This window comes from Camelus ferus, chromosome 13 (assembly GCF_009834535.1).
Source record: "Camelus ferus isolate YT-003-E chromosome 13, BCGSAC_Cfer_1.0, whole genome shotgun sequence".
Classification (NCBI taxonomy): Eukaryota; Metazoa; Chordata; class Mammalia; order Artiodactyla; family Camelidae; genus Camelus; species Camelus ferus.
In genome coordinates, this window is record NC_045708.1 from 16664039 (window position 1) to 16690347 (window position 26309).

General features: G+C 48.9%; 1 protein-coding gene across 2 annotated transcripts; it reads right to left on the reverse strand.

Moving 5' to 3' along the window:
* Positions 1-439: 439 nt before the first annotated feature.
* On the reverse strand, positions 440-19906 carry IL22RA1 (interleukin 22 receptor subunit alpha 1). Of its 2 annotated transcripts, none has more exons than XM_006195433.2 (7): positions 19587-19906; positions 15332-15464; positions 14267-14445; positions 12337-12512; positions 7097-7235; positions 3437-3558; positions 440-2416 (listed from the first exon to the last, which is right to left on the reverse strand). In XM_006195433.2, exons 1-7 carry the CDS (start codon positions 19627-19629, stop codon positions 1463-1465), a joined length of 1746 nt encoding a protein of 581 aa, XP_006195495.1. In that variant the 5' UTR covers positions 19630-19906; the 3' UTR covers positions 440-1462. The 2 variants fall into 2 exon arrangements, with proteins under 2 accessions (XP_006195495.1, XP_032351367.1); XM_032495476.1 differs by having other exon boundaries at positions 15332-15429; positions 19587-19603.
* Positions 19907-26309: the final 6403 nt, after the last annotated feature.

Below are 26309 nucleotides of genomic sequence, written 5' to 3' on the forward strand. Positions count from 1 at the left end.
CCTGAGGTCACATGAGAGGCAAACGTTGCAAAGAATGTGACAGCACACGCTGAACGCACAGACAAGGGCCCTGCCTTAATGTCAGAGCAGACACAGGGCAGGAGGGCAGGGGAGCCCGGTGCTGCCTCTGGTGGGCTGTTGGGGAGGCGGGCCTGGGGGGCTTCGTGCAAAGCAAGTCCTCCGACAGTGCCACCACCTGCCCCAAACAGCTTCCACCTATAAGCTCAGGGAGAAGATTCCATTTGTTTCTGGTCCCTATTTCCAGAAGGCCCTTCCCTCGCCCCCTCCTAGACAGTCGCATCCCTCCGGCTTGGTCTGGAGCAATCCTGAGGAAATCAGGATAATCTGAGCCCATGGGAAAATGATCCAAAACCAACCTGAGTTGAGGGAGTGGGTCATTCCTGTACCATCAGATTTAAAAAAAAAAAATCACAACAGGAAATAGCTACTGTTTATTGGGCTCTGCCCAGGTGCCAGCACTATTAAATACTTTATAGACATGATTTAATTTCATCCTCACCATCCGTGAGGTAGGTGTTACCTCCATTACACAGATGAGGAAACTGAGGTTTTGAGCAGGGATTCATCTGCTTGAAGTCACACAGCTGGTAAGTAGTAAGGTTGGAATTTCAACCCATATGGGCTGAACCCAGGGCTGAGCTTCCAAAGCTGTGAAGTAAGTACAGTTTATAATTGTGTCTCCTTCAGGCTCCACATGGCCCCGTATTTCTTTCAAACCCTGCTCCCAGGATAGAGCCTGAAACTCCTGCCAACAGTAAAGGGTCATGTGTTCTCCCTCGCTGGTGGACCTGCGCTTTATGTGGGGTAAAGCCTCAGCCAGGGAATGAAGCTGACATGGTGCCATGTTAGGCAGTAGCCTGGGTTGGGATGAGCCACAGGCTGCACCCCACCCTGCAGTCTTGCCATTCTGCTGCCCCTGGTCTTGGCAGACATGCAGGTTGTTCTGGTTCTGCCCCATCTGCTATGAGGCATCCTTTCCCAGGCTCCTTTCTTCCTCTTCGGGGAATCACCGAGGAGGCAGAGACCTCATTCTGCTGAATTAGATGATGAAACTAGCCAGGAATGGAGTGCAGATAGGTGGGCCCCTGGAGAGCTCTGTGTCCAGCATAGTAGGAGCTGGGGCCCTGGATCCCTGGGAAGTCTCCCTGCATTAACTCCTGCCCTCTGACTGTCCCATCCTGCCCTGCAGGGCTTGGTGTGCACACGCTTATTTGCACAAACTCATGTGCACAAGATACACTTCAGTATCCCCTCTGGCTGGCGTTCTTCTCATGCCCTTTTGCTGCCATGGGAGCTTGGCCACAGCAGGGCCCCAGGGTCCTCCTTCTGCTGGTTCCTCAAGGGCACGTGCCTGGGGATGGGCAGCAGAGTGTGGGAGGGGTGGCTGAGGATGGAGGCGGGTGGCGGCAAGAGGAAGCCCCAGGCCTGCCCAGTTCTCCGTTCAGGACTCCCACTGCACAGTCAGGGCCAGGCCTCTGAAAAGAGAGTCCAGCTCCGTGGGCGGCTCCAGGTCTGGGGCCTGAGGGCCTGGGCTCTTGACCTCAGTCTCCGACACTGGACCCTCATCACTGGGACACACAAGGGACTCCAGCAGGCCCCAGGGCCTTGGACTCTCATTAGTAGGGGAACATGGTGGGGAAGGAGTGTGCAATGGGAGGGACACGGGGTGGCCCTCGATCTGGACAGAGGAGAGGAGGGGTAGCTGGCCCTTTAGGTACCTGGGTGTCCCTGGCTCCCCTCTGTGTATGACGTTAGAGTCAGGTACTCTGTCCATGTGAACCCCCAGATGCTGGTGGAAGGGTTTTGCTTCTTCAGGGTCCTCCAGAGCCAAGGAGGTTACCTGCTGCAGAGAAAGGCCACCGGAGATGCAGCTTCCAGCTAGTGCCTCTTTCTGGGGCTGACCTTTGGTTCTGAGCTGTTTGGGACTGGAGAATGTCACAGGTGGGGAGTCGCTACCAGAGCCTTGCAGGCATATCCCGTAGGAAGTGGGCCAACTGTCTGGAGCATCCTGAGGGGTGTAGGAAGGAGGCTGGACCTCAGAAATGGCCTGTGGAGTGTAGAGCGGGGGCTGAACTTCAGAGGATACCTGAGGTGCATAGCATGGGGGCTTGCCCTCAGAGGCTGCCTGTGGGGCATAGGACAGTGGGGGGACAGTCTGATGAGCTTGCCCTCTGGCGGGCTGGAGGCTGGAGAGGTCCGGCTGCCCGAGGTAGGTGATCTCAGATAGGCTGGGCTGTGGTGGGGCTCCTGGGGACTCCCTGGGCCCAGAGACCTTGACTTGGGAGTACCGGACAGGCTGGGCCAGACTGCTGGGGCCGCCGAGGTCAAAGACAGGGATCAGGACGTGCTCCTGGATGAACCGCAGAGGCTGGAAGGTGAGTACACGCTGGACATCCTGTGTAGGGGGAACAGCCCACCCATTAGAGCACATTCTAAGCTCCCGGCAGTGCCTCAGTCCTCCACGGCGGGGAGGGGAGCAGAGGGGAAGCGGTAGACCATCTGGGGGTTTTTCCAAGATGTATAAGCCCTACATCCCCATTGCTTCCCAAAGATTTTGCTAAGTGCTGGGGACTCCGTGAAGGGTCGGAGCTCCCAGCCTGTTAGCCGAGAGCCACTTCTAAAGTCTGGGTTATCTGGGGAGAGAGATTTGGGCTGTGGACTCTCTAGGCGGTGGATACTCAGAAACTAGTTGACTCAGATTTGGGGTTGCATTGGAGGGGGGTGCCTTCAAGGTGGTGGTTCAAGTGCTTTTCAGCTCCTGGGTCCCTAAGGGCCTAATGTAGGGGGCATGGTGGGGATGAATGGGGGACAGGGGGAGGCCCAGAGAGTTTTACAGGAAATGGCTCTTTGGGCTTTGACAGTGAGCACAATGCTCTTGGAGGGGCAAGGGGCATGAGCCGGCTCCTGGAGCCCCGGGCCTCTGGGCTCTGCAGCTGTGGCCAAGATGCAGCGCTGGTGGCTGAACTCAGGCTGTGGGGACTTGTATAGTTTGCTAGGGCCTAATTTTTACAAATTAGTTGCCAAGATTTGGAAAGTGGGAGATTTCAAATTACAATCTGAAATCCTGACTTTGCTTGTGAAGATGCGGCAACACTGGGCCTGCGTTTCCAGGTGGCAGTACCCGGGCTGCCCGTTTGGACGGGGTGTGTGCCCCTAGGCTCTCCGCGGTACCCACCTCTCCTTGGTCCCTGGCAGTGGCCGGCTCTCTCGGGTCCCGGTCACCTGCCTGGCCTGGATGCTTTCAAGCCACATGGGATTTCTATTCCATGCCTACTCCTCCTGGTCACCTGTCTCCAGTACACCCTGACCTGCTGGCCAGGTCTTTAGTTTGGAGGGGAGAAAGAAGAGCCGGGGTCCTCCCCTGGGCCCGTGTCCTCCCCTTGACCTCTCCTCCTGCCCCAGGGCGCCTGCTCACCAGAGAGCTGGGAGGCGGTGGCGGCTTGGTGACGTATCTGTAGCTCAGGTAGCAGAGCCCTGCGACCAGGAAGCCCATGGAGAACAGGAAGGCGCCGGAGAAGGAGTAGGTCCACGTCCGATCTGGGTGAGCAGGAGGCCAGAACAGAAGGGGTGAGGCTGCTGCGAACTCCGGCCTCTCCCTCCCCTGCCTCTCGGGCCAGGCTCCGGAAGGCCTCTCCCACCCCCAACACTGTGCTGGCAGGGATGAGGACACAGATGGAGGGCCACACACCATGTCTCTAAATATGCAGAATTTCTAAACCATGCTTTCACATTGTTAGGCAAATGCTCCCACCTTGACAAACATACCTTTCATAACAGCCTGAGAGGCCAGGTTTGAATTTTGACTCTTGGACTCCTTGGGGTACTGTGCTGAGATGTGGAGGTGCAGGGAGAGCCCGCCACAGCCCCTCACTCAGCCTGGCTCCAGCCCACAATGCCAAGGCCTCATGCACATCCAGTGTCTTCCCTTGGGAAAGACCCAAGGAAGAGCTCTGCCTAGGCTGGACGTGGGCTCTGGCCATTTGTACAGGGAAATTCAGGGTCACAGGTTCTCAGGGGGATCTGCCCACTTGGACCTAAGGACTATTCATCTTGTGGGGAGGGCCATGGCCAGAGCAGGGCCAGATGGGGCCTTCTAAAATGCGGGGCTCAGACAAGGACCACCCTTGCCTGGGTCTAAGGACAGTTCTGCCTTCCTGGTGGGGGCAGGGGAAAGAGGCAAATGGGAGGCAGATGGGACAGTGGGAGGGGCCCGTCCTCACTACCTCTCTACCCAGGTGTGAGCTGGGTATCCGGAAGACCTCACTCAGGAGGGAGCCTGGGGAGGGGCTACACTTTCTAAAAGGGAAGGAGAGGATGGCTCAGGGCTTCAGTGCCGAGCCTCCTCCCTATGGTCCTGCATCTCTGGGGTGAGTAGATGCAGCCAGTTCTTGGCATGACACGCTTCCTGTTGCCGACCCAAGTGGGACTGGCCAGGGGCTTGGGAAGGAAGAGGTAGCTGGAGTTTTTGTTGAAACTGGCGATTTGTTTTACCCAAGGGTCTTAACTCTCAAAGTCACCCTCCTTCTATTCCTGGCCCCTGTATGGCTTCAGCTTGGGGAGTTGATCACCAGTTGCCAATGACCTTGGCAATGGCCATAAACCCTGGGAATCGCTGGCGCCTTTGCTCCTAGCTCACTCCTTGCTCCTCCCCCAGCCCTTGTGGCTCAGGCCTCCCTGGGTGGGCTTCCCACTTTAGGGATACCCTGTCCCCTGTCACATGATACTCCCATCGCTGTTCCAGGGAGAAGACACGACCCAAATGTCTCTACATGACATGCCTAATGTCACTGGAAAAACCACTGCTCCCTGTTCCAGGACAGGACAAGAACTTGGAATATTTTCCTGCCATTTCACTCATGGTAAAGCAGGAAGAAATAATAGAAACAAACTGGAATGTGGGGTATTAGAGGTCTGGCTCAGCCACTGATATGCTGACCCTTCTCTCTTCTGCATGACTCTCTTTGGTCTACCATTTATTCAATCATCAGGAATGACTGAACTCTTACTATATGCCCCGCACTGCATGGGGTACTCTACCAATGTCATCCCATTCCACCAAACAGAGGGCCAGGGCCCTTCTTACAGATAATGAAGCTGAGTCTCAGAGAGGTTAATTGAATTGAACAAGGTCACACAGCTACTCAGTGGAGAAGCCAGAATTAACGTATACAATGCCAAAGCTCATCCTCACAGCCACTACACAATGATGCCTCATCAGTAAAATTAGGATATGGGGTGAGGTGACCCCTAGAGCCCTTTCCAGTGTCAAGATGCTAGGAAGATGCTCCACCACGAGGCAGATAAAGGAGGGATTCTGGGCTCTGGGGATAAGACAGACCCCAGGATACAGGGTCAAGGGCAGGACATTTCATTCTGAGGTGGAAGTGAGAGGAATAAGGGATGGGCTGTAAACACAATTGCAAAGTGGTGGTTAGAGCCCAGGCTTCAGGTTCACTGACTAGCTGTGTGGTCACCGGCAAGTTGCTTAACCTCTCTGAGCCAGAGTTCCTCCTCTATAAAATGGGAATTATGTTACCCAACTTGCATCTTATTGTTATAAAGATTCAATGGGATAATATATGTAAAGCCTTTAACATAGTGTTTGACAATAGAACAGGTACTTAAAAATGAAAGGAATTGTCATTAATATACTTGATTATAAAGGATATGGCGTTTTCTATGTGTCACCAAGAAATAGCCACCAAGAAATATGATTTATATAAAAATAGCTAATCTTAGAAAAAAATGGTATCATATCTTGGGCTAGATCAGGTAAGGACAAGCCAACAGCATGATACGAGTGGAGTGGTCTGCACATTGTCAATAAGCAATAAGTTTGGGGGGGGCAGGAATGGATGAGCTCTATCTAGCATGGTCAGGGGAGAGGGTCACAGATCACATATGCACTCCCAGCCCAGTGCCTGTAGAGCTGGTTTCCTTTTTCTAGCTCTACTCTTGCCAAGTTCTATTCTGGTCTTTGCATGTGGCCATTTCCCCGGGAAGGGCATGCCCCATACAAGTGGCCAGTGCTGGCCGCTCCACCAGGCAGAGCTTCCCATGGAAACACATGCGCTGGGACTCGGGTGGAGAAATCAGTCTCTTGTGGGCTCTTGAGGAAACTGGCGAGTTGAGTTTCCAAACAAAGCTGAGGACTGAAACCTACCCAATGAGGATTCTACCAAGCTGCAGTTATATCCTCGGGCCCAGCCTCCAGCAACCGCCTCGCCTCTATTCCTCAGAAGAGAAATCACCTACTGACATCACCAACCTAAACATGATGACTAAGTTGGAGACTGTTTCCCCAAATCCATCCAATCCAATGCTATCATTTTCATCCTCTAAATTTGCAGCTTTGAGCATTAGAACATTTCTATCTCTGTGAAAATAAACACTAGTAAAAATATCATGATGCTTATGATGAGAGTCGAGTTTCAAAGTGCTGGAGGAAGGGAGCATGGGACACCATCTCACTGAGCCAATGACTCACAACTGTTTCTATAGTAGCGCAGTGATGAGAACATGTTCTCCGGAACTCGGCCTAGTTCTCTCTCTCCTCACCTGCGCTATCTTGGGAAAGTTACTTAATCACTCTGAACCTCAGTTTCTACAGTGGAATGGAGATGCTTCATTGATTGCTCATGAGGACTGTGTTTCCTATTGCCTTGGTCCCCGGTTGGCACCGGAGAAATGCTATTATAATCACTGTAATTTTTATTTGACTCTGGAAGGTATTGAGGGATCTTTTTATCTTCTCCGTTCACCCATCTGCAGATTATTTCCCAGGATATCTCACTTGAGTTAATATTAAGGTGAATTTGCTTTGCCAAGGTACACACACAACTTGCTGGAGAGAGGAAATTCAGACATACGCTGGAGGGTGGAGTCAAACATTTGTTATAATAACCCACCAGCTAACTCGTTTATGGATAAACAAAGATTGACTCTAATAATACACTAATAACCCTTCTGTAGTTGTTTAGGACACTGCCAAGCCTCACCATGGTTACAGGGAGGAAAGCACAGTGAGGTTTGAATTCAGGAGTCCCAACCACCCTCTGGATTCAGCTGAACTTACCTGGCAGCGTCTTCACTCGGCACATGTAGGGGGCACTCTCCTTGGACCAGGTTGGAACCAAAATCATAATGGTCCCAAGGTACTCTGTGTCAGGGGTCAGGCCAAAGAACTCAAATTCTCTCTGCTTCCCTCCGAGGTGCTGAATTTGACAGAGAACCCAGAGTAACGTCTCTTATACACCAACCTCCATATGGAGCCCAAGTGAGCCCGCTTACACCTCTGGCTAGGTTACTGCACTTAATAAAACAATCCCACCAGCTGCCCAAACCATAAACCGGTAGATCAGTCTGCAGTGCTCCATTCCCATTCCTCTACCTTCTGCTTTCTCCCCAAATCCAGTTAGTTGCAAGCTTCATGTACTTTCCCTTGGAACAGTGTCTGGTACATAGTAAGCACTCTATAAATACTAGCTGCACCAGCATCAGCACCACCACCACCACCATCACCACCACCATCACCACCATCACTACCACCACCACCACCACCACCATCAATACCACCATCACGATATCACCATCACCACCACCATCACTACCACTATCACCATCACCACCACCATTACTACCACCATCACCGCCACCACCACCATCACCACCACCATTACCACCACCATCACTACCACCACCATCATCATCATCACCATCACTACCGCCATCACGATATCACCATCACCACCATCACCACCACCATCACTACCACCATCACGAAATCAACACCACCACCACCACCACTACCACCATCATGATATCACCATCACCACCACTATTCTTCCTTCTTCTAGTTATCTTCTGCCTCCTTCTTCTTTATCAAATATCAAAAACCCTTTGAATATCTATCCTTGTCTTGAGTCCTCATTGTGTCTACCCTAACTGGGCCTCAATATCTTCAATTTGGACTCTTGCAGTGGCCTCCTTACTATTCACCTGTCTCTGGTTTTGTTCCTGTCCACTTCCATATTTGTCCTAGTGCCACAGTGATCTTTCTAAAAGATTAATACACTTACAATGCTCCTGTACTCAATATCCTTTGATGGCCCGGCTCATACTAAAGGATAAAAGCCTGGTCCATGATCCCTTGTTCACTCATTTCTCCCTACAGCCCACTTGGCAATGTGGAATGACTGTCGCTCCTGCAAACACTTTGCTTCTGAAATAAGCCCTTGCTCCTTTGCTTCTGCTGATCTGTCTGCTGGAGCTGCTTGTCAGGTCTTGCCCTCCTGTATGTCACTAAACTCTTTGACCTTGAACTCCCCTCTTGGCTGCCTCATTCCATCATTCTGGTTCTCCTCCTACCTCTCTGATTGCTGTAATTGGTTTCAGGCCCTTAGTGTTGTTGTTCTGCAAGATTCGCTCTTTATCCACTTTTTTTTCCTTCTCTCTCCACTATTTTCTCACTTAGTGATCTTTTCTGGACCCCTGACCCCTGTGATCACCAATGTGATAACTCCCAAACTGATCTCAGTAAGAGCTATGGGGTTTCTGATGCACACTGCCAGATCCCTGCTAGACAGCAGTCTGTGGGCATCTCTAACTCAACATGTCCAACCATTCTGATCTCCAACCTCTGGGTCCTGCCCATGCCTAACCCCAAACTCGCACCTGCATTTGATCCCCTAATTCTGTTAAAAATATCTTTCTTGTTTTAATATCCAAGGCCCAAAACTTAAAGCCATTTTTGACAAACTCTGTTTCATACCTCATGTATCTAATTGCCCTGAAAGAATCCATAAACTTTTCTTTAAAGATCCAGGAGCTGTATTCTTGGGAGTTCGAAAGCTAAGAATTTTCTTCTTTGGTTCTTTGTGTTTCAGCAATGCCTTCTCTTTTCTAGGCACACAGAGGCTAAGGTTTAGGATTATTTGGTAGTTTTTCTTTTGAAGGGAGTGAAGATGTGCATAAATGGATTTAACAACTTATTGTTTTGTGACACTCATGTGGTTGAAATTACACCCAATAAATATCAGGTGATACAACTCCAGTAGGGTTGTCAAGGCCCCAAGACCCTCCTTTCCTCAATTTTTTACTGCCTCCATCCTGGTTCAGGCCCTTATCATTTCCAGCCTATACCATTGCAATTGCCCTCTGACTTCTCACCTTGATTGCTTTCATTTCCACAGTGATCTCCCTGCTCTCTGCTCCCAGAAATTTATAGCTTCTGTTGGACCAAACTTCCTTAAAATAACAACTATCAACTCTGGTCAAAATAAAAATCACCTACAAGCATCGGAAAGTAAGTAAAAAGCAGGCAGATACTGGAGAAGGGAGGAAAGGAATGGCACTGAATGAATTTCTCCCTCTTTTTAAAAGTCTTTTAGCCTGAAGGCAGGCCCCTATTTATACCACGTGGGGTGGCTAAGAACTAGATAAAAACCCTGTAATCTTACTGGTTTGAGTAATCCGAAGACAGACACAGGGCAATTATAAAAGTTGGAAAGTAGGGTAGAAACCACAGGTAAGAGAGGTTTATAGAGAGGGAGGCTTGAATTCTGCATAAATTCCTGGCTGGTGCCTAAAGGCTGCATGAATGGGGTAGACTCCCAGCAGCCCAGGAAAAGTTTCAACTGAACTTTACTGAACTGAGATTTTGAACTCTGAAGCTCAGTCAAGTTAACCGCCTACTAAGACAAACAAACACACACACATACACAAAATCAATACCCTTTGGAGGAATAGAACAGAGTCCAGAGTCCTTTCAACATATCGTTCACAGTGTCCAGGATGCATTCCAAAATTTTTAGACATATAAAGAGAAAATGTAACCCATATTCAGGAGAAAAGACAGTCAATGGTAACCTACCCCAAGATGACTAAAATTTTTGAATTAAAAGATAATGATTTTAAAGTGGTTAGGATAACTCTGCTCAAGGAAGTGAAGGAAAATGTGCTTAGAATGAATGAATGACTAGGAATTCTTAGTAGCATATAGAAAGTATAAAAATTAGAGACTTTAGAACAGAAAAATACAATATCTAAAATAAAAAATGTCACTGAATGTCTTACCAACAGGTTGGAGATGTTGGAAGAGTCAGAGAACTTGAAATGAGATCAATAGAAAGACAGAATTAGTGGTGATGGTTGGACAATTTTTGACTATACTGAAAACCACTGAATTCTACACTTTAAAGGGGTGAATTTTGTGGTATGTGAATTATATCTCCATTTTTTAAAAAGGGAAAGATTGTCAGAATGCTGTCTGCAAGATATACTTCAAATATAAAGGCATAGATAGGTTGAAAAATAAATGGGTGTAAAAAGATACACCATGAAAATTCTAAGTATAAGAAGGCTGGGGTCACTATATTAACATCAGATAAGGTAGAGTTCAATAAAAAGAGTATTACTAGAGATAAAAAGGGACATTTCATAACCATAAAAGGGTCAATTCACCAGGAGGCTGTAACAGCCATAAAGGTGTATGTGTATTTGTCTGATAATAGAGTTTCAAATATGCACAGAATTAAAAGGGAAAACAAAGCCATAGTCAAAGCTGGAGATTGTAACACTCTGATCAATTAAAAGAACAATCGACCTCCCTCGAATCAGGAAAGACATAGGAGATCTGAGTAGCACTATTAGCCACCTTTATCTAATTGATATTTATAGAGCACTCCACCAAACACCTGCAAAATACATATTCTTTTCAAGTGCACATGGAACATTCACCAGGAGAGGCCATATGCTGGGCCATAAACAGGTCTCCATAAATTTAAAAGGACTGAAATCATACAGAGTATGTTCTCTGACCATCAATTGAATTAAATTGTAAACCAATAACAATAAAATATTCAGTAAAGCCCCAAATATTTACCAAAAATTAGCTGTGATTAGGTCTCTCCCGGCTCAGTAATCTCTAATTGCTCCCCCCACCCCACCGTGACCACTGAAATAAATAAAGATTCCTCCAGCCACCATCCAAACCTCTAGAGCATGGCCCCAGCCTGTCTTCTAGGGTTCATCTCCCATTGCTCCTCTCCACCAGTATTTCTCAAACTTCAGGGTGGGTAAGAAGCACTGGGCTGCTCACTAAAATTCAGATCCTAAAGATGCAACTCTAGAATTTGATGAAGCAGATTATAAGGGGGGCCCCAGAACCTGCATTTTAAACAAATGCTGCAAGAGATTTTGCTGCTGTTGGTTTGGGACTGTATTTTGAGAAACTGTTCTGTATGTCCCTGTGCTCCAGCCCAAATAGGCAGTTTTGTGCTTTCCAACAATATTCTCTCTCTGATCACAGTGGGGCAGTGTAGGCCAGTGTGGGGACATGGGGTGGGGGTGGGGAATCTGGGCTTGGAGCAGAGCTGGATTTGAATCTTGATTATGCCATTACTTGCTGAACAATCTTGAGCAAGTGACTTAAACTCTCTGAGCCTCTGTTTTCTCATTCAGAAAATGGAGATAATAACACCTACCTCATAGGGTTGTGGTGAAGATTAAATGACATATGAGTATATATCCCCTGACACACCCAGGAATTGGTATTGGCACCAGGAAGTTCTGTTCTTAGAGGTCTTTCCAGAAACCTCTGAACTGACATCTCTCTCCCCTCCTGGCTCTGCTCTGTCCCACACAATACCCTTATTTTCCTCTGCCTATAGCTGTTTGAATTCTTGTTTTAACTCTCTCCCCATCCATTAGATTATAAGCCCCTTGAATGCAGGAATTCAATGGAACAATGGATCAGTGGCACATGCTGGGGGGCGGGGCGGGGAACACTCTATTTTCTGAATACAAAAAAGAAGCAACTTGTAGATCATTTTACAATTTACGTCCTTGCCTTCCACCTTTCATTACTGATCTTAAGACACTACCGGTATCCAGTTCCTACAAAAAGTGAAGAACCAGCAAAAAGAGTTACAACAGTAGAAATTGGTTCCAGCATTTTCCAAAGTGGACACCTGAGGATGTTAACAGAAAATTTTCCCCAGGATGTTAGAAGGCAACAGCCAAGAGAGGGGGAAAAATAAATATATATATATATATATATATATATATATATAATGCAAAATAAAAGGAATTGTCTGATCAAGTAAATGTGAGAGAAGTTGTATTAAACATATTGAAACTGAGTCTTGGCTTTGCAGGACTTGACAGAGCTTTAGCATGTTATTGTATATGTGACTCTACAAGAGGGAGGCTGATTTATATAGCACATCTCCTTCTACTTAATGCAATGCAGAGAGGAAAGTGGGTTTCTGAGTCAGGGAAGGACCATGGTGGCAGATATATTTACCATTTATTTACCATTTGGTAGGTGTCGTTGATGTGCAGCTCTAAGCGGTAGAAGAGGTCCTGGAAGATGTCCTCCAGGGTTAGCCGGTGGCCATTCTTTGCATGGATGGGCGTGTAGGTGGGATGGACAATCATCTGGATGGATCTCACCTTGGGGATACAGGTCACATCGGGTGGTTTGATGATAGCTGGGAGAAGGAAGAGAAAAAAGAAATGAAAAAGTTGGAATCAGCCAGAAGTGGCTGAGAGGCTGCCTTGGCCCAAGGGAAATGACTGCTTTCCCTCCCTTCCTACCCCAAACCCAGCTTATGCTTCTAAAGGCACCAGCCAGACAAACAGGTGAGAAGAGAAAAATTCTGCACGCAACTGGTGTAGGGTGTAAGGCTGGCAAAGGAGTTACCAAGGATGAGTGGGAAGGGCCCAGGGAGAGGGGCCCTGGCCCCCCAGGTTGATCACACCCTTGCCCCAGCATCCACGCATCCCCACCTAGAGTCTTCTGGGAGCACCCTAACCCCTAGTCTACCGGCAATGACAGCTTTGGGGACTGATGGCTCAACTACATATCCTGAATAATGTTTGCAGTGCCCAATATTATTGATTCAGCCTCAAAGGCCAGGCCTCAGACTTCGGTCTCTCTCAAGATGGAATTTTCTAAATAACCACATGACCTTTACTGGTTTCTAGACCCCTTTGGGAATTTGATGAATGCTCTGGCTCTTTCCCCCCAAAATGTACATATACAAAAATCTCGCACTCAATTTCAGGGATTCAGGAGCCTCATTCTCCCTGAAGCTAATTTATAAAAAGCCCTCAAGGGTCAATTGACCTCCAAGATTAAAAGCATCTGACTAGAAGAATGTTTGCTTCAGTGCTGTTTATAAAATTGGAAAACTGAGTTAAATGTCCTCAAGAAGGGAATTAGGGAGGTTAGAGTCCTCCATAGAATGGATTATTTTTGCAGCCGTGAAACATCATGTTGTAGAAAAATATTTAATGACATTAGCAAATGTTCATGATCCTATTACATGAAAAGCAAGCAACCAACCAGATTACAGAAGAGTAGATACTTTTTTGTAAAAGCTCTAGTAACTGTGGTTATGTTTAAGTGTTCAAGTTATTGGGGCCTATTTTATTTTTCTTTGTGTATTTCTATGTTTTCCAAATTTTGTACAATAAACATCCATTAACTGAACAAGCCAAGGAAAAATATAAAATAATTTGCTTAATTTTATTTTTTATTTTCTTAAAAAACCATGTGGCGGTTAAGTCAGTCAGTGCACATCATCACCTGCTTTAACTTGTGTGGGGAGTTTGGTAACTCATGCATGCATGCATGCATGCATCCATACATTCATTTTTTTCCTTCATCATACATATTGAGCATCTCCCATGTGCCTGGCGCTATGCTAAGGGGCTGGGAATACAGTGGATTCCAAGCTCTCACACATCTTCACGGAGCTTATGTTTCAGTGGGGCAGGCAGATGATACATATGCAAGCAAACACAGTAATTGCAGATTGGCATCTGAGCTCTGAAGACAGTGAATGGTTTATTGTGATGGAGAACAAGAGGCAGTGACCTCGTGAAAAGGGGTTGTTGGGGCTGGGAGTAGGGATGCTTGCTCAGGAAATGATGTTGAAGCGGAGACCAAGACTGAGGATTGAGGAAGAGTCGAGGGAAGAGTAGGGGGACCGAGTTAGGAGGCCATGGTTGTAGTCAAGAGGCGAGATGAAGGTGGTCTGAATAGGGAGGTCGGGGTGGAGACAGAGAAAGATGAACAACTGCGCTGGAGATGCTGTCTAGTCGGGGTACCTTCCCTAAAAGCCACCTCCCTAACTGCCCCTGGGAGGCTGAGCCCTTCTGGACCCTCCACTCACTCTGGAGGGGAAGAGGCCATCCTTCTCCTGCCCCTTGTCCCGGGCACCAGGGGGCTCCCACTCACTGTGCTGCAGTGAGTTGAACCGGTCGGTCATCTTGGTGGCTGACTGGCCTTCCCCGTCGATGGCCGTGACCTGGGCGTAGTAGAACTCCGTGAGGTTGCCTGTCTCCATGGTCAGGTTGCAGGATTTCCTGGTGATCCGTTGGCAGCCCTCCTTCACCAGCCACTCTCCCTCTCCGTAGCTGCAGACAAGGGAGGGGCCGGAGCACACCTTTAATGAACAGGCTTGGCACCAGGCCTGTGGTTTATTAACAGTGATAACGTTATCTAATATTTACTTAGCACGTGTCCCTGGCCCTTTACGCGGGTGATCTGTTAGTCTTACAACAATGCCGTGAGGTTCATGCGTTACTCTCTCTCCTTTTCAAGTAAGGGAGCTGAGGCTTAAAGAAGTAAAATTTGCCCAGGTGTTTGAAGCACACAAGTGGGGAGCCAGGATTTGAACCCAGTCTGAGTCCGCGTTCTGGGCACTGTTAGCCACATTTACACATGAGGGAACTGGGGCTTGGAGAGGGCAAGTGGCTTGCCACAGGATGAAGGGGCAGGACCAGGAACAGAACCCAGGTTTGCAGACACCTGAGCACCTGCTACCCTCCTCCCCTGCTTGGGAAGGGAGAGCAGGAACGGAGTGGGGGGTGGGCTCGGCTTTTTGTTGGCCTAGTCTCACCAGAATAATAAAACAACCATTGGGAGCCGACTCATTGCCAGGCACAACTGCCAATGATTATTGTCTTGAACCCACCTAACAACCCTATGAAGAAGGTACTGTGGCTGCCTTTACGTCATGGATGGGGACACTGAGGCTTGGTGAGGTTACCCAACTGCCCAGGGTTATAAGGTGAGAGCCTGAACGCAAGCCTGCGCAGTCTGACCCCAGAGTCCACACTTGTAACCACTACTTTAACCTCCCTCTGCAAAAGAAACATAAAGGAGCTCAGCTTTATCTGGGGAGGGCTGCCGTGTAACACCCGCCTGGATAGAGGGGGGGTGTGGGGAAATAGGGAAGAAGAGGGATCGTTTTTGGTTTCAGAGCAGAGTCAAAAGAGGTCATGTTGCCAGGAAGCCTACGTCTTATACTGGACGCTGTAGACGGTGTCTGGGGAGCTCTCCAGCCTGCTGTCCCACGTCAGGATGTTCTCAAAGTTGCTGGACTGGAATTTCACGTGCTGAAGGAGATTAGAGGTGTCCTCAGTGTTGTGAGCTGTAGGATGTGGGGGCAGGGTGAGCAGATGGACACAGAGACCCCCTGCCCTCTGCCCCAGGCCTCTAACGAGCTGTCCACTGAGGGCGCGAGAGGCAGCACCCACGCACCGAGACTGCGCTAAATGACCAGCGCCACTCCCCTTCATTTCTGTTTCCCCTTTTTATTGAGCTATGATTCACAGTGCATAACATTCACCACTTTAAAGCAAACAATTCAGTGGTTTCCCAGTATATTCACCAAGTTGTGCAACTATTACCACTATCTAGTTCCAGAATGTTTTCATCACCCCCCCAAAAATCCTTGTATCCATTAGCAGTCGCTCCTCATCCCTATCCATCCCCTCCTCCCAGCCCCAGGCCACCAATACTCTGCTTTCTGAGTCTATGGATTTGCCTATTTGGACATTTCCTATACATGGAGTCATGCAATATATGGCCTTTTGTGTCCGGCTTCTTTCACTTAGGGTAATGTTCTCAAAGCTCATCCATATTGTAGCATGAATTAGTGCTTATTTCCTTCTTATGGCTGAATAATATTCCGTTGTGTGGATAGGCCACATTTTGTTCATCCTATCCTCAGCTGATGGACATTTAGGTTGTTTCCACTTTTTGGCTATTTTTTTTATTGAGGTATAGTCAACTTACAATGTTGTATTAATTTCTGGTGTACAGTATAGTGATTCAGTTTTATATGTATATATATATATATATTCCTTTTCATATTCTTTTTCATTATAGGCTATTACAAGGTAATGAACATATTTCCCTGTGCTATACAGTAGGACCTTTTTGTTGATCTATTTTATATATAGTAGTGTGTATCTGCAAATCCTGAACTACCAGTTTATCCCTGTCCCCTTGTATAACACTGCTGTGAACATTTGTGTACAAGTTTTTAAGTGGACGTGTGTTTTCAGTTCTCTGGGGTATACAGCAGTGGGATTGCTGGGTCCTATGGTGATTCGATGTTCAACTTTTTGAGAGCTGCCTAACTGTGTGCCACATTGTTTTCCAAAGAGGCTGCACCATTTCGCATTCCCTCCAACAACACTCGAGTGGTGCGATTATTCCACATCCTTGCCAACACTTGCTGTTGTTTTCTCATTTATTTCTCAAACCCACCTGAAGTGAGTGTCCTCACCATCGAAATACTTTAGATAGTCAACTAAACATTGAATGTCTAAGAAGTAACTTGCCCAGAGTCAGTAATTTCAGACAAGGGTGGAGAAGATGATTGTGAATTCCTGCCTCTCTGCTGATCAAACCGACCCCTGCTCACCCACCACACGCCTTCGGAGGAGGGCAAAGGCAACTTCTGCAGCCACATGGCTTTTATACAGAGAGGATGCTGACTGAGACCACATATGGGCAGCCCGACCATATCTGGGGAGGCTGTTTAAACAACTAGAACTTCAATTTCTTCATCTCTAAAATGAGAATAATTGGACTGACCTAAAGATAAGCAGTAATGACAACAGCAGCAGCTGATACTGCGACATGCACAGCAAGTGCCAGGCATTGGGCTCAGTCTCGTCATTCAATTCTCCTGACAACCTGATGATGCAGCTACTATCGTTACCCCCATTTTATGGATGAGAAAAACCGAGGCTCAGAGAGGCAGCCTGCAATAGTCATCACAGTGCTAGACTGCTCAGGGGGTGGATACAATGGAGCAAGGAAGGGGCAGCAAAGGCCAGAGCCCCAGGAAGAGGACCCAGGAGGGGCCACTGCCCCTGAAGCAATTTTCACTGTAAATCTCTTTTCTCAGGCCTCCAAGCTTGGTCTGTGGGAAGGAAGAGAGTGCAGGCGGCCAGAGCTGGCAGCTGGCCCTGAACGTGCTCAGAGGGCCTGGCTGGCTAGGGTGGGAAATCAACAGGTGCAGACCCAGTCAAGACCTTGAGGCCTTGTGTGTACAGGCATTTTTGATGTGATGTGTGTGTTGCCTCCACCCCACCCCAGTGTGACCGTGACCACCAGCAGGTCCAGAGTGTGAGGGAGTGGACAGCTATTGAGTCTTCCACTCCGAGTCCACATATAGTATTTCTGCAAGAAGGGTCCATGGGCTTCGGAGGCATCTGTGGGGCTGGGGAAGTATCCCCATCAGTATTAGGACAGCCTGGCCCCGCTGTGCATCCACTGGCTAAATCTAAGGCCATGTTCCTCTTTGAATCTGGGTTGGTCAGGCCCTGTAGCTGCAGAAATCTTTGTGCTCCAGGCTTCCTGGAGCCTCCAGAATGAGGCCAAGGGGACTAGGGGGTTCTCACTGCCCAGCCCCAAAGTGTGGCTGATATCTTGTTTGGATCTGAGTCTGGGCAGAACTGGGGTCTGTTCTGGAGGGAGGGGGCCTGGATTCAGGGCTGGCCTTAAGTTGAGGGAAGAAATCTCCTTGAGGTCAGAACTGAATGGTGGCTTTGGGTGAGGTGGTGAGGTTCAGGTAAGGCCAGAGAGAGGGTGGGATTTGAGATGGGCCAGGGTGATCTGGGGGTGGACTTGGTTAGGGTCTGCAGTGGGAAGGTTGCTGGGGGGGGGGTCAGTGTCCTGGGTGGCCTACATGGGTTTGGAGGAGCCTGGTGGCTGAGGCTGGCACATGCTTGGGAGATAAAAGGCCCAGGTTGGGCAGAGTTTGGCACCACTTTTCAGGAGGGAACTGAAGTTGGCTTCTTGATGTGGAGTAGGTGGACCTTGGCTGGCCCCCCTCTTTTAGAGGGTGTCGAGGGCTAACGAGATCTTCCCTCTCCTCTTGCCTGCTCCTGCCTCTTCCTCCTCAAATTCATCACCAATTCTTCAGACTGCGTGGTTTCTGCACTTCCTGGGTGAAAGTCTACATTGTGAAATCCTGGGGAGACGTGTATTATCTACAGACTGACAGACTGGTACGCCTGATCAAAGGAAGTTTTCGCATTTGCTTGGAAAAACAATTTTATGTCACCCAGTTGGGAAGCTAAGGACAAACAAACAAAAACAATTCAACATGCTCTGGAATCAGCCTAAGAATGCTAGGAGTGAAGGGACCTGCGTCTCCAGAGTGACCCTACCCACTCTTAACAATCTCCTAAGGGCTGGTTACCCCGGGGCCCCATTGTAAGGGGCTGACAGCCTCTAAGACTTCCAACTAGAGTGGGTGGAGGGTCCAAAGGGCCATATCTTGGGATCTCCTGGGGGAATGCATCAAGTCTCCCTGGCTCATCATGAGTCCAGGGTGCTGGGGCTGCCCTGTTTGAGGCCAGGGGGAGGACAGACCGAGGGCCCGGGCGGCAGCTGGAAGTGCTGAGGATGCAGGCAGCATCACAGGGCACAGCCACAGATGGGGCTGGGAAGCTCTGGCCCTTTATGGCCTTCATCCTGCACTTGAGCTAGAAGGGGCCTTGCAGCCCTCCTCCTTCTGTCGTCAGGACTCTGCTTTCACTTCCTAAGAAAGTCCCCTGATTTTTATTAAACATCTCAGGGAGCAGAGAGACAATCTAGGACTTCAAACATCAGTCTGAAAGTTCTCCATAATGACACATCAAAAAAGCCCACTTTATTCAATTTGAAAAGGACATATTCAATTCAATATGTCCTTTAGTCCCATTTTCAAAAGAGCGCTGGTGTTTTAAGACCTACTGATGCAACAGACCTGGCCATTCTGGGAAAGTGCTCTTTCAAATCTAGCACAAAGGACTGGAAGGTCTCTTCCAGGCAATGGCTAGAACCAAGCTTTGCCATCTTGACGCTCCCTCGCCTCCCTACGTCAGGACAGTGCCAGCCAGAAGCAGAGGGACAGAGGTACTACTTCTACCAGAATGATCTGAATGGTCAAAGGATGTCCATCTCCCTTAGGCTAATTCTCCATCCACTGGGGTGGGGGTTCCCAGCACTCTCAGACAGGTGGCTGCATCCCCCAGTCTTCAGGTTCAGTTTAGTCTCTGGAAGAACCCAGGGTCTGAGGGACCCCCTTGTGCTCCCCAGCAACCTGAGCTGGCATCTACTTCACCAGGGAAACCCGGCACCCAGTTTGGACCAGCAGAGAAGAAACTGAAACTGGTAGTGCTGGGGCTGGATGGGGTTCCTGGGGAGGTGATTCTGATCATAGGCTCCTGGGGTCAGGGGGCGTTCTGACCACCAGGCGACAGGGACTTACCGACCAGGGATCCCGCAGCCAGGATGGTCAGTAGGGTCCTCATCGGGGCTGGGCACAGAGCCCTCTTTTGGCCTCCAGTCTGGGCTGAGCACAGAGGGAGGACTGGGAAGCTTTGGCGCCTTGGCAGCTGGCTCCACCCAGGCACGGGGCGGGGAAAGGAGGGGAAGGTGGGACCCGAGCAGTGGGGAGCTGGGTACAAAGGTGCCTGGCCGGTGTGCTTCGGAATTCCAGGTCCTGGGCAGGATCCAAGGGAGTTCCCTTCTTAGTTGCAGAAAGCAGCAGTGGTGACAGGCCGGCTTGTTTATCTGGTCTGGTGGCTGACTCACCCCAAGGCTCTTCAATGCTTTATTAGGGAGCCGAGAGGCAGAAAAGGCAAAAATAATCCATGATGTACAGCCTTATCAGAGAGCAATCTGGCTCTATGTATCAGAAGCCTGCAACCCACAATAACTTTTGCTCCAAGTATTCCGTTTTTAGAGATTCACCCAAGGGAAACAACTGGAGCAGGTGAAGAAGCAGAAAATATATTCCAGAATGTTCCTTGTGGCAGAGGAGAAGCTAGACTGCTTGGCTTTGTTCTGGCCGGAGCAGACAGAGGGTGTCTGCTGCCCCTCCTTGTGCCCCACACTGAAGTAGGTTGGCCATGCTGGGTGGTGGGCTTGGGGATCGCTTTCCTCCTACAGAGGCCGCTGGGTGAGACACTCCCACATCAAACCTTTGGGGTCTAGGACCTGCAAAACATTAGGAAAAAAAAATGGATCTGAAATTTCAGTGACTCTTTCTACTGTGCTAGAGATGGGGGGAAAATCATGAATGGGCCTTTGGTTTGGGACAGTGAGGATCTGACCTGCTCACCCAAGCGGTCCTGCCTTGTAGAACTGTATCTACAGGAATAATAGGAAATCCACGGGGATGAACATTTAGGAAATGATTTTCCCCTTCTCGCCTGGCCTCAGAGAAAGTTGAGTTGAAGGGGCCTCGACTCTGGTGAGGGTGGACATGATCAGAGATCTCTGCCCCTGGGGAGGGTCTGGCTGGCCCCAGTCACAGCACAGCAGGCTGAGGCCTCTAGCAGGAGAGCAGGCTCCTAAGGGACCTGGCTTTAGGATGTAATAGGCTGTGATATCCAGGGACCTGTATTTCAGCTTTTCTTTTCTGTGTTGTAATTGTTTTCTGTCAGCTCTGAGTCTCTGGTAAAGTCAAATTTGAGCTGTGCTTTGGGGAAATTAAGGTATGGCTGGTGCCAGTCCTTTCCTGTTACTTGCAGGAAACTACATTTCCCAGGCTCCTTCGTCAACTGCTTCCTGATAGGTTCAGCCAGTGGGAGGCACTGGAGGAAGACTGCTGAGCAGGAGGAGAGACGCCAGGGTATTTCTCCCCCTCTTTCTCTGCCTTGAGTGGACCCTGCACAATGGCTGTGTCTCCTCTGGAGCTCCAGCTCCCTCCCGCCAGGCAGACGGCACCATCTTTCTGTCAGGTGCCCTGAGTTCTGATAACAACATCTCCCATTTTTCCCTTTAGCTCAAAGGATGGAGCCACTTCCTGGTGAATCTCGAGGCTGCTCCCCAGGCCCTGACTGGCTTCTCAGCTCTTCCATCACCTGAGTAACCAACTCCCTTGTATAAAAGTCCCTGGATTTGAAAAACTTCAGGGGTTTCTGTGCTCCCGAATGGACCATGATGGATACAGGGCCTTTAATGACTTTAGGGACAACGGGGTGTGGGGAGATCATGGCCAGAGAAACAGTTACAAAATACCAAGAAGGGACCACAGGGAGAGGAGCAGTCGCTGGAGCAATCTGGGCTGGCTGGGTGGGAGGACAAGCTGCAGCTCCACAGATCCGTGGAACGTGGGGTCTTCCTGGGGCACTCTCAGAAGCACCTGGAGGAAGGTACCTGGTAAAAGAACAAGACTCCCTCTGGTTATGAGGGACTATGATTATGGGACTATTAATGAGAAGGAAGACACCTGGATTGTTAAAGAACTTGGGAACATCCAGACATCATTTCTAACAGTTAAAAAAAAAAAGAGAGAGAAAGAGAGAGAACAGCATCCTTGTCTGACAATAGGGGTTTGGTTAAATGCATAATGTCCACTCAGTGCAAGATGAATGCAACCTTCAAAATAATGCTAGAGAAAACTGTTTTGTGGCCTGATAAAGATTCATCATATTCTGTCAAATGCAAAGAAGCCTGACGCAAACTACGTACAGTACAAGCGTCATTAAAACACATACACACGTAGAGAAAAAAAAGTCCTGAGCGATATATGTGAAAATACTCATGGCGTTATCTCTGGGTGGTAGTAGAATTACAGGTATGTTTACTTTCCTTCCTTTGCTCATCTGCATTTCCTGAAGTTCTTATAGCAAATGGATTATTTTCAATTAGGGAAAAGTAAGATCACTGAATAAAACAAGCTGATGCTGAAGACGTGCCTTTGTCTGGGCTGTACCATCTCTGGGAATACTATTTCTTCTCCCTCTGCCAAAGTCCCTCTTCTTCCAAGCCGGCTGGGATGGTTTCTCCTCCTGTAAGAAGTTCAGGACGACTGCAGCCCACCACAGATTCGCTCTAACAAGTCCTCCTGGAGCTCTGGTCTGCAGTGCCTTTGGCATCACCCAGTGTTATTCCTCAGCTGTGCTCACGTTTACCACGGGAAAGGAGAGACCTGGGTTGGGGGCAAGATGAGGTATCGGCACCATCTTCCAAATATTGGAGGGGCTGTTGGAGGGAGAAGGGTTGAGCCCCCTTTTATGCCATTACCTCTAAACAAAAAAACCACAGGGGTTGGGGGAGCATATTAAGGAGGCAGATTTCTTTTGATTTAAGGAAACAGCTCTCTCTACAAAAACGTGGCTGACTTCAGGATGGGCTGCTCTTGGTTACTGGGGGTATTCAGTGAGAAGCTGTGACCATAAGTAGATGTCCCCTAGATAACCTCATGCTCTGATCCCAAAATTCAATTGTTTTGTCTCCCCAGTGAGGAGGACATGTTCTGAGTGCAAAGAGCACCCCTTGCTTTTCTCTGCACCTCCATGTGGTTGAACACAGAGCAGCTGTCCAACCCTGACCATGGAACTGATCTTTATGGCAGCAGATTGACCTTGCTCATTCTCCAGTGCAGACTGCCAGGAAAATGTACTTGTTTTCGCTCTGATAAATTTTTTCCAACACACCTTGCACTGTCTTGCCTCTGAGCCTTTGTACAAGCTGTACCCGCTGCCCAGAACACCATTTCCACCCCCTTCCCCCCTAATTCCTATTCCTTCTTCAGATCACTTCTCTAACTCACTTCCTCCAGGAAGCCTTCCCTGGGTGAGCGCACCCGGGTGGGTGAAGAGCCCCAGCTCTGTGCTCCCGTGGCCTGCTGTCTCTCCCCCATCCCAGTATGTATCTCACCACATTCTTCATTTCCCACTTTGGGGGACAAAGCATGTAACTTGCTCTCTTTGAGATCTCAGCATCCAGCACAAACTGACACAGAGCGGGTACCCAGTAATATTTTCTGAATGAATGAGTGTGCTGGAGGGAGCTGGCCAGGGCATCAGTCCTGGCTGTGGAACATCCCTAGGCTGTATTTGTCCTAAAATGACAAATACTCAGGAGTGTGACCTGCTCCTGTCCCTTCTCTCAGCACCCAGGGATGCCAGAACCTGTTCTACAGAAGCAAGAACATCTGAAGGCAGTGGGGTGTGCTTTGGGGGAGGGCAGAGGGCTGTTTCCTGGCCGGTGACTCAGCAGTGAGAGAGCCTGAGGGGGGTCCCTGGCCATTTGAGGATAGGAGGAGCAAGGAATGAGGCTCTGACAACTCGGGCCAGAGCCTTTTCTTAAAGAAAAACCTGAGAGTCAGATTTATTCTGGAGTCCATCTGACTCCAAGCCTGGCTGTGTCAGTCAGGGACATTGACTTGGATGGTCCAGGCTGGGAGCCTGGGTCTGGCCCGAACCCTGTGTCTGACTCCAGGTGAACTTTGCAGGGTCTTGGTCCTTCTCAGAGCCTCAGTTTATCTGTCTGTAAAGGAAGCTGGGTCTGGAAGTCCTCTAAGGGCCCTTGGAGCTCAAATGGCCTCTGCTTCTATGTCGTTTTGGGGTTGGAAACCTCTCCTGACATCCTGGAAATCCCTGCATGGCTGTTGTCAGTGACACCAGCACAAATTCAGCTCAACATTCATTGACTCTGCTTCAAATTTCAGGTCTCTCTCAGGGTAAGGAGGCCCAGAAGCTTATTGCATGCTTATACGATCATGCTTCCTTATAAAAACATTAAGAAGACCCTACGTCTCTTGCCAGGATTGGGGAAACAGTTTCATGTATACACTGGGAGCCAGGAAATGCACAGATTACTGGCTTTGGGCGTGAAGACCTGGGTTCGAATCCTAGCAGAGCCACTTGCCTGCAGTGTGCAGGTGGCTTAATCTCTCACCCTCAGTTTTCTCATCTATAAAAGTGAAGTAACAATCTCTACTCCTCAGTGTTGCTGGCGGGATTAAACAAGCTGATGTCTCTGGACAGTTTCCGAGGAGGAGACCTCATACAGTGAGTCTCCTCTGTTACAAAATGAGAAACCAAGGACTAAGTAAGGTCCCTTCAAAACCTTTGCAAAAACCCAGCCTCCTGGGTGTGTAGGTATGGAGGTGGCAGGAGGTGGCAAGGAGGACAGTGATAAGTGTGCCCTTAGAAGTTTGAGTTGGTGGTAGTTTTCTGAGACCAGATTCCAGGGATGGGAGAACTAAGGGCATTGCATTGTGCAGTTTAGTCTTTGAGGCTGGTTGAGAGCTATTTGGAGGAGGGGCGTTCCCTGAAAGGGCCTGGAACTCAGAGATGGGAGTTAGAGTGGGGGATTCTGAGCCCCTGTTGGAATCTGGCTTCCAGGACATCCATTTAGTGCCCAGAGAAGCCAAGGCTTGGAGCGGGGTCGCATATGTCGTGTAAGAATGGATGAGACTCACCCTGGAGGCATAGACTCCTGGAAGAGGGCCTCCTACCACCTGCTGATAGTTTTTTTCACCAGGATGGGCTACTCTGAGGCATTCTTACCTTGGGATCCCCACCTCCTCCTTACCCACTTAGGCCGTAAGGGGGGAAAAGACCCTTGATAGTTTATAAAAGGCAGTCACACTTCTGCATCTATATCATCGCATGCCAAGGGGTGGGGCTCCCTGGGCTGGACTAGGTCCTGGCGCCAACCAGTATTTCTTGAGTAATTGACTCATGGAACTGACTCACTCATTTAAATATAGCTATAACTTCTGGTCTGTTTTTTTTTTTTAAACCCCGACACGGTCATCACTTTAGCCCAATTTTGTGTACACAGGAACGAGCTCAAGGAAGCTGTAAGCAAGCAGTCATTGACCAAGTGCTAAGTCATACAGAAAACAACGTGTTACAGTTAGAGGATGAAGGGTCAGTTTGTCTCCCACTTCGGACCCCTCCCTCGCCATTTCACTTACTGAGCAGCACTGATTCCCCGCCCCCAAGCAGATGCTGGGTTGAGAGAGGGCAGCCAACCACATGCAACAGGATTTGGGATCTGGGATGGTATCTAATGCAAGATCTCTGGCTACTTTATGTGTAAGTCAGCCCCAGCCAGCCCCTTACTGACTCCAGTTCATACATCAATTCACTCATCCATCCATCTATCCATTCATTCCTTCATTCATTTATTCAATACCAAGTTTCCATCCTGTGCCAGATGCTGGTACCAGGAGGGAAACAGTCCCTTCCCTAAAGGAGTTCTCCATTACCTCAGTGCTGCCCACCGTCAGACATACCCTGAGCACTGTTCTAAGAACCTATGCCATGTGGCAGCCCTACCATCCCACCACTGTCCAGAAGGTGGCAGAAAACAGGCCAAGAGGAGCTCAAAAGGTGACCTGGCATCAAAGGGCAGGGTGGGAGACAGTTGGGGATCACCTGGAAAGGAAGTTCTGCCCACCTCTCTGAAAAGGACCTACTGAACATCCATTCGAGAGGGCAGATGCCCCAACCTGACCATAAGCTGCAATATGCACTCAATGTGAGCTGGCAAGGATACTGGGTTACAAGTAATAGAATGCCCTGGGAGTTGGCTTAAAACTAGGATGCAGGGAAGCCAAGGACAGGGCTGCAGGGGGGCCTCGAATGGACTGGGTCCGGAGTTTATCATTTCTCATCCTGGCAGCTCACATGGAGGCCCCATTCTTGTCTTGTCTGTATCCTGGACTTTCCTGGTCCTTGGGGTGGGAAATAGTGTTATAGCAGGTGGGATTCCAGAGAAAGGGACTTGTTAGATCAGCTCATCTTGGGTATGGAGCTTGCCCTGGCACCAACCAGTAAATGATGACAGTCTGCAAGCACAGTGCTGGGCAGTGTGAAAATTAATAAACAGAAACCTCATTTAAGCTGGAGTTGGGAGGAGAGAAGGGGAGCTCTCATGCCCTCTAGCTGTCAATTGCAGACTCAACAGTTAGAGACATACCTTTGCATCTCCAACAGGAATAGGGTTACTACCTTACTATCCAGCAGGAGGAAAAAATTTCTCCTTGCCTGGCAACAGCCTAGCCAATGAGACACTGTCATAACCCAGCCAATGAAAAGCCACTACACTTCGAACTCCCGGTTTCCTCCAATGGACTCTTGGTTTATAATAGCCACTCCCAAACCTCATTTCCCCTCTGAAAGAACTCATTTCCTCTTCTCTGGACTTGCCTGTGGCTCACCATAGAGTGAATGTTCCGAATTGT

Bases quoted from the DNA above. Each gene is read 5' to 3' on its own strand.
- IL22RA1 (XM_006195433.2), bottom strand. From the start codon at position 19,629: ATGAGGACCCTACTGACCATCCTGGCTGCGGGATCCCTGGTCG. The intron at 15,465-19,586 runs GTAAGTCCCTGT...CACATCCTACAG, and splicing joins GGCTGCGGGATCCCTGGTCG to CTCACAACACTGAGGACACC. The intron at 12,513-14,266 runs GTGAGTGGGAGC...TCCTTCTCCCAG, and splicing joins GTTCAACTCACTGCAGCACA to CTATCATCAAACCACCCGAT.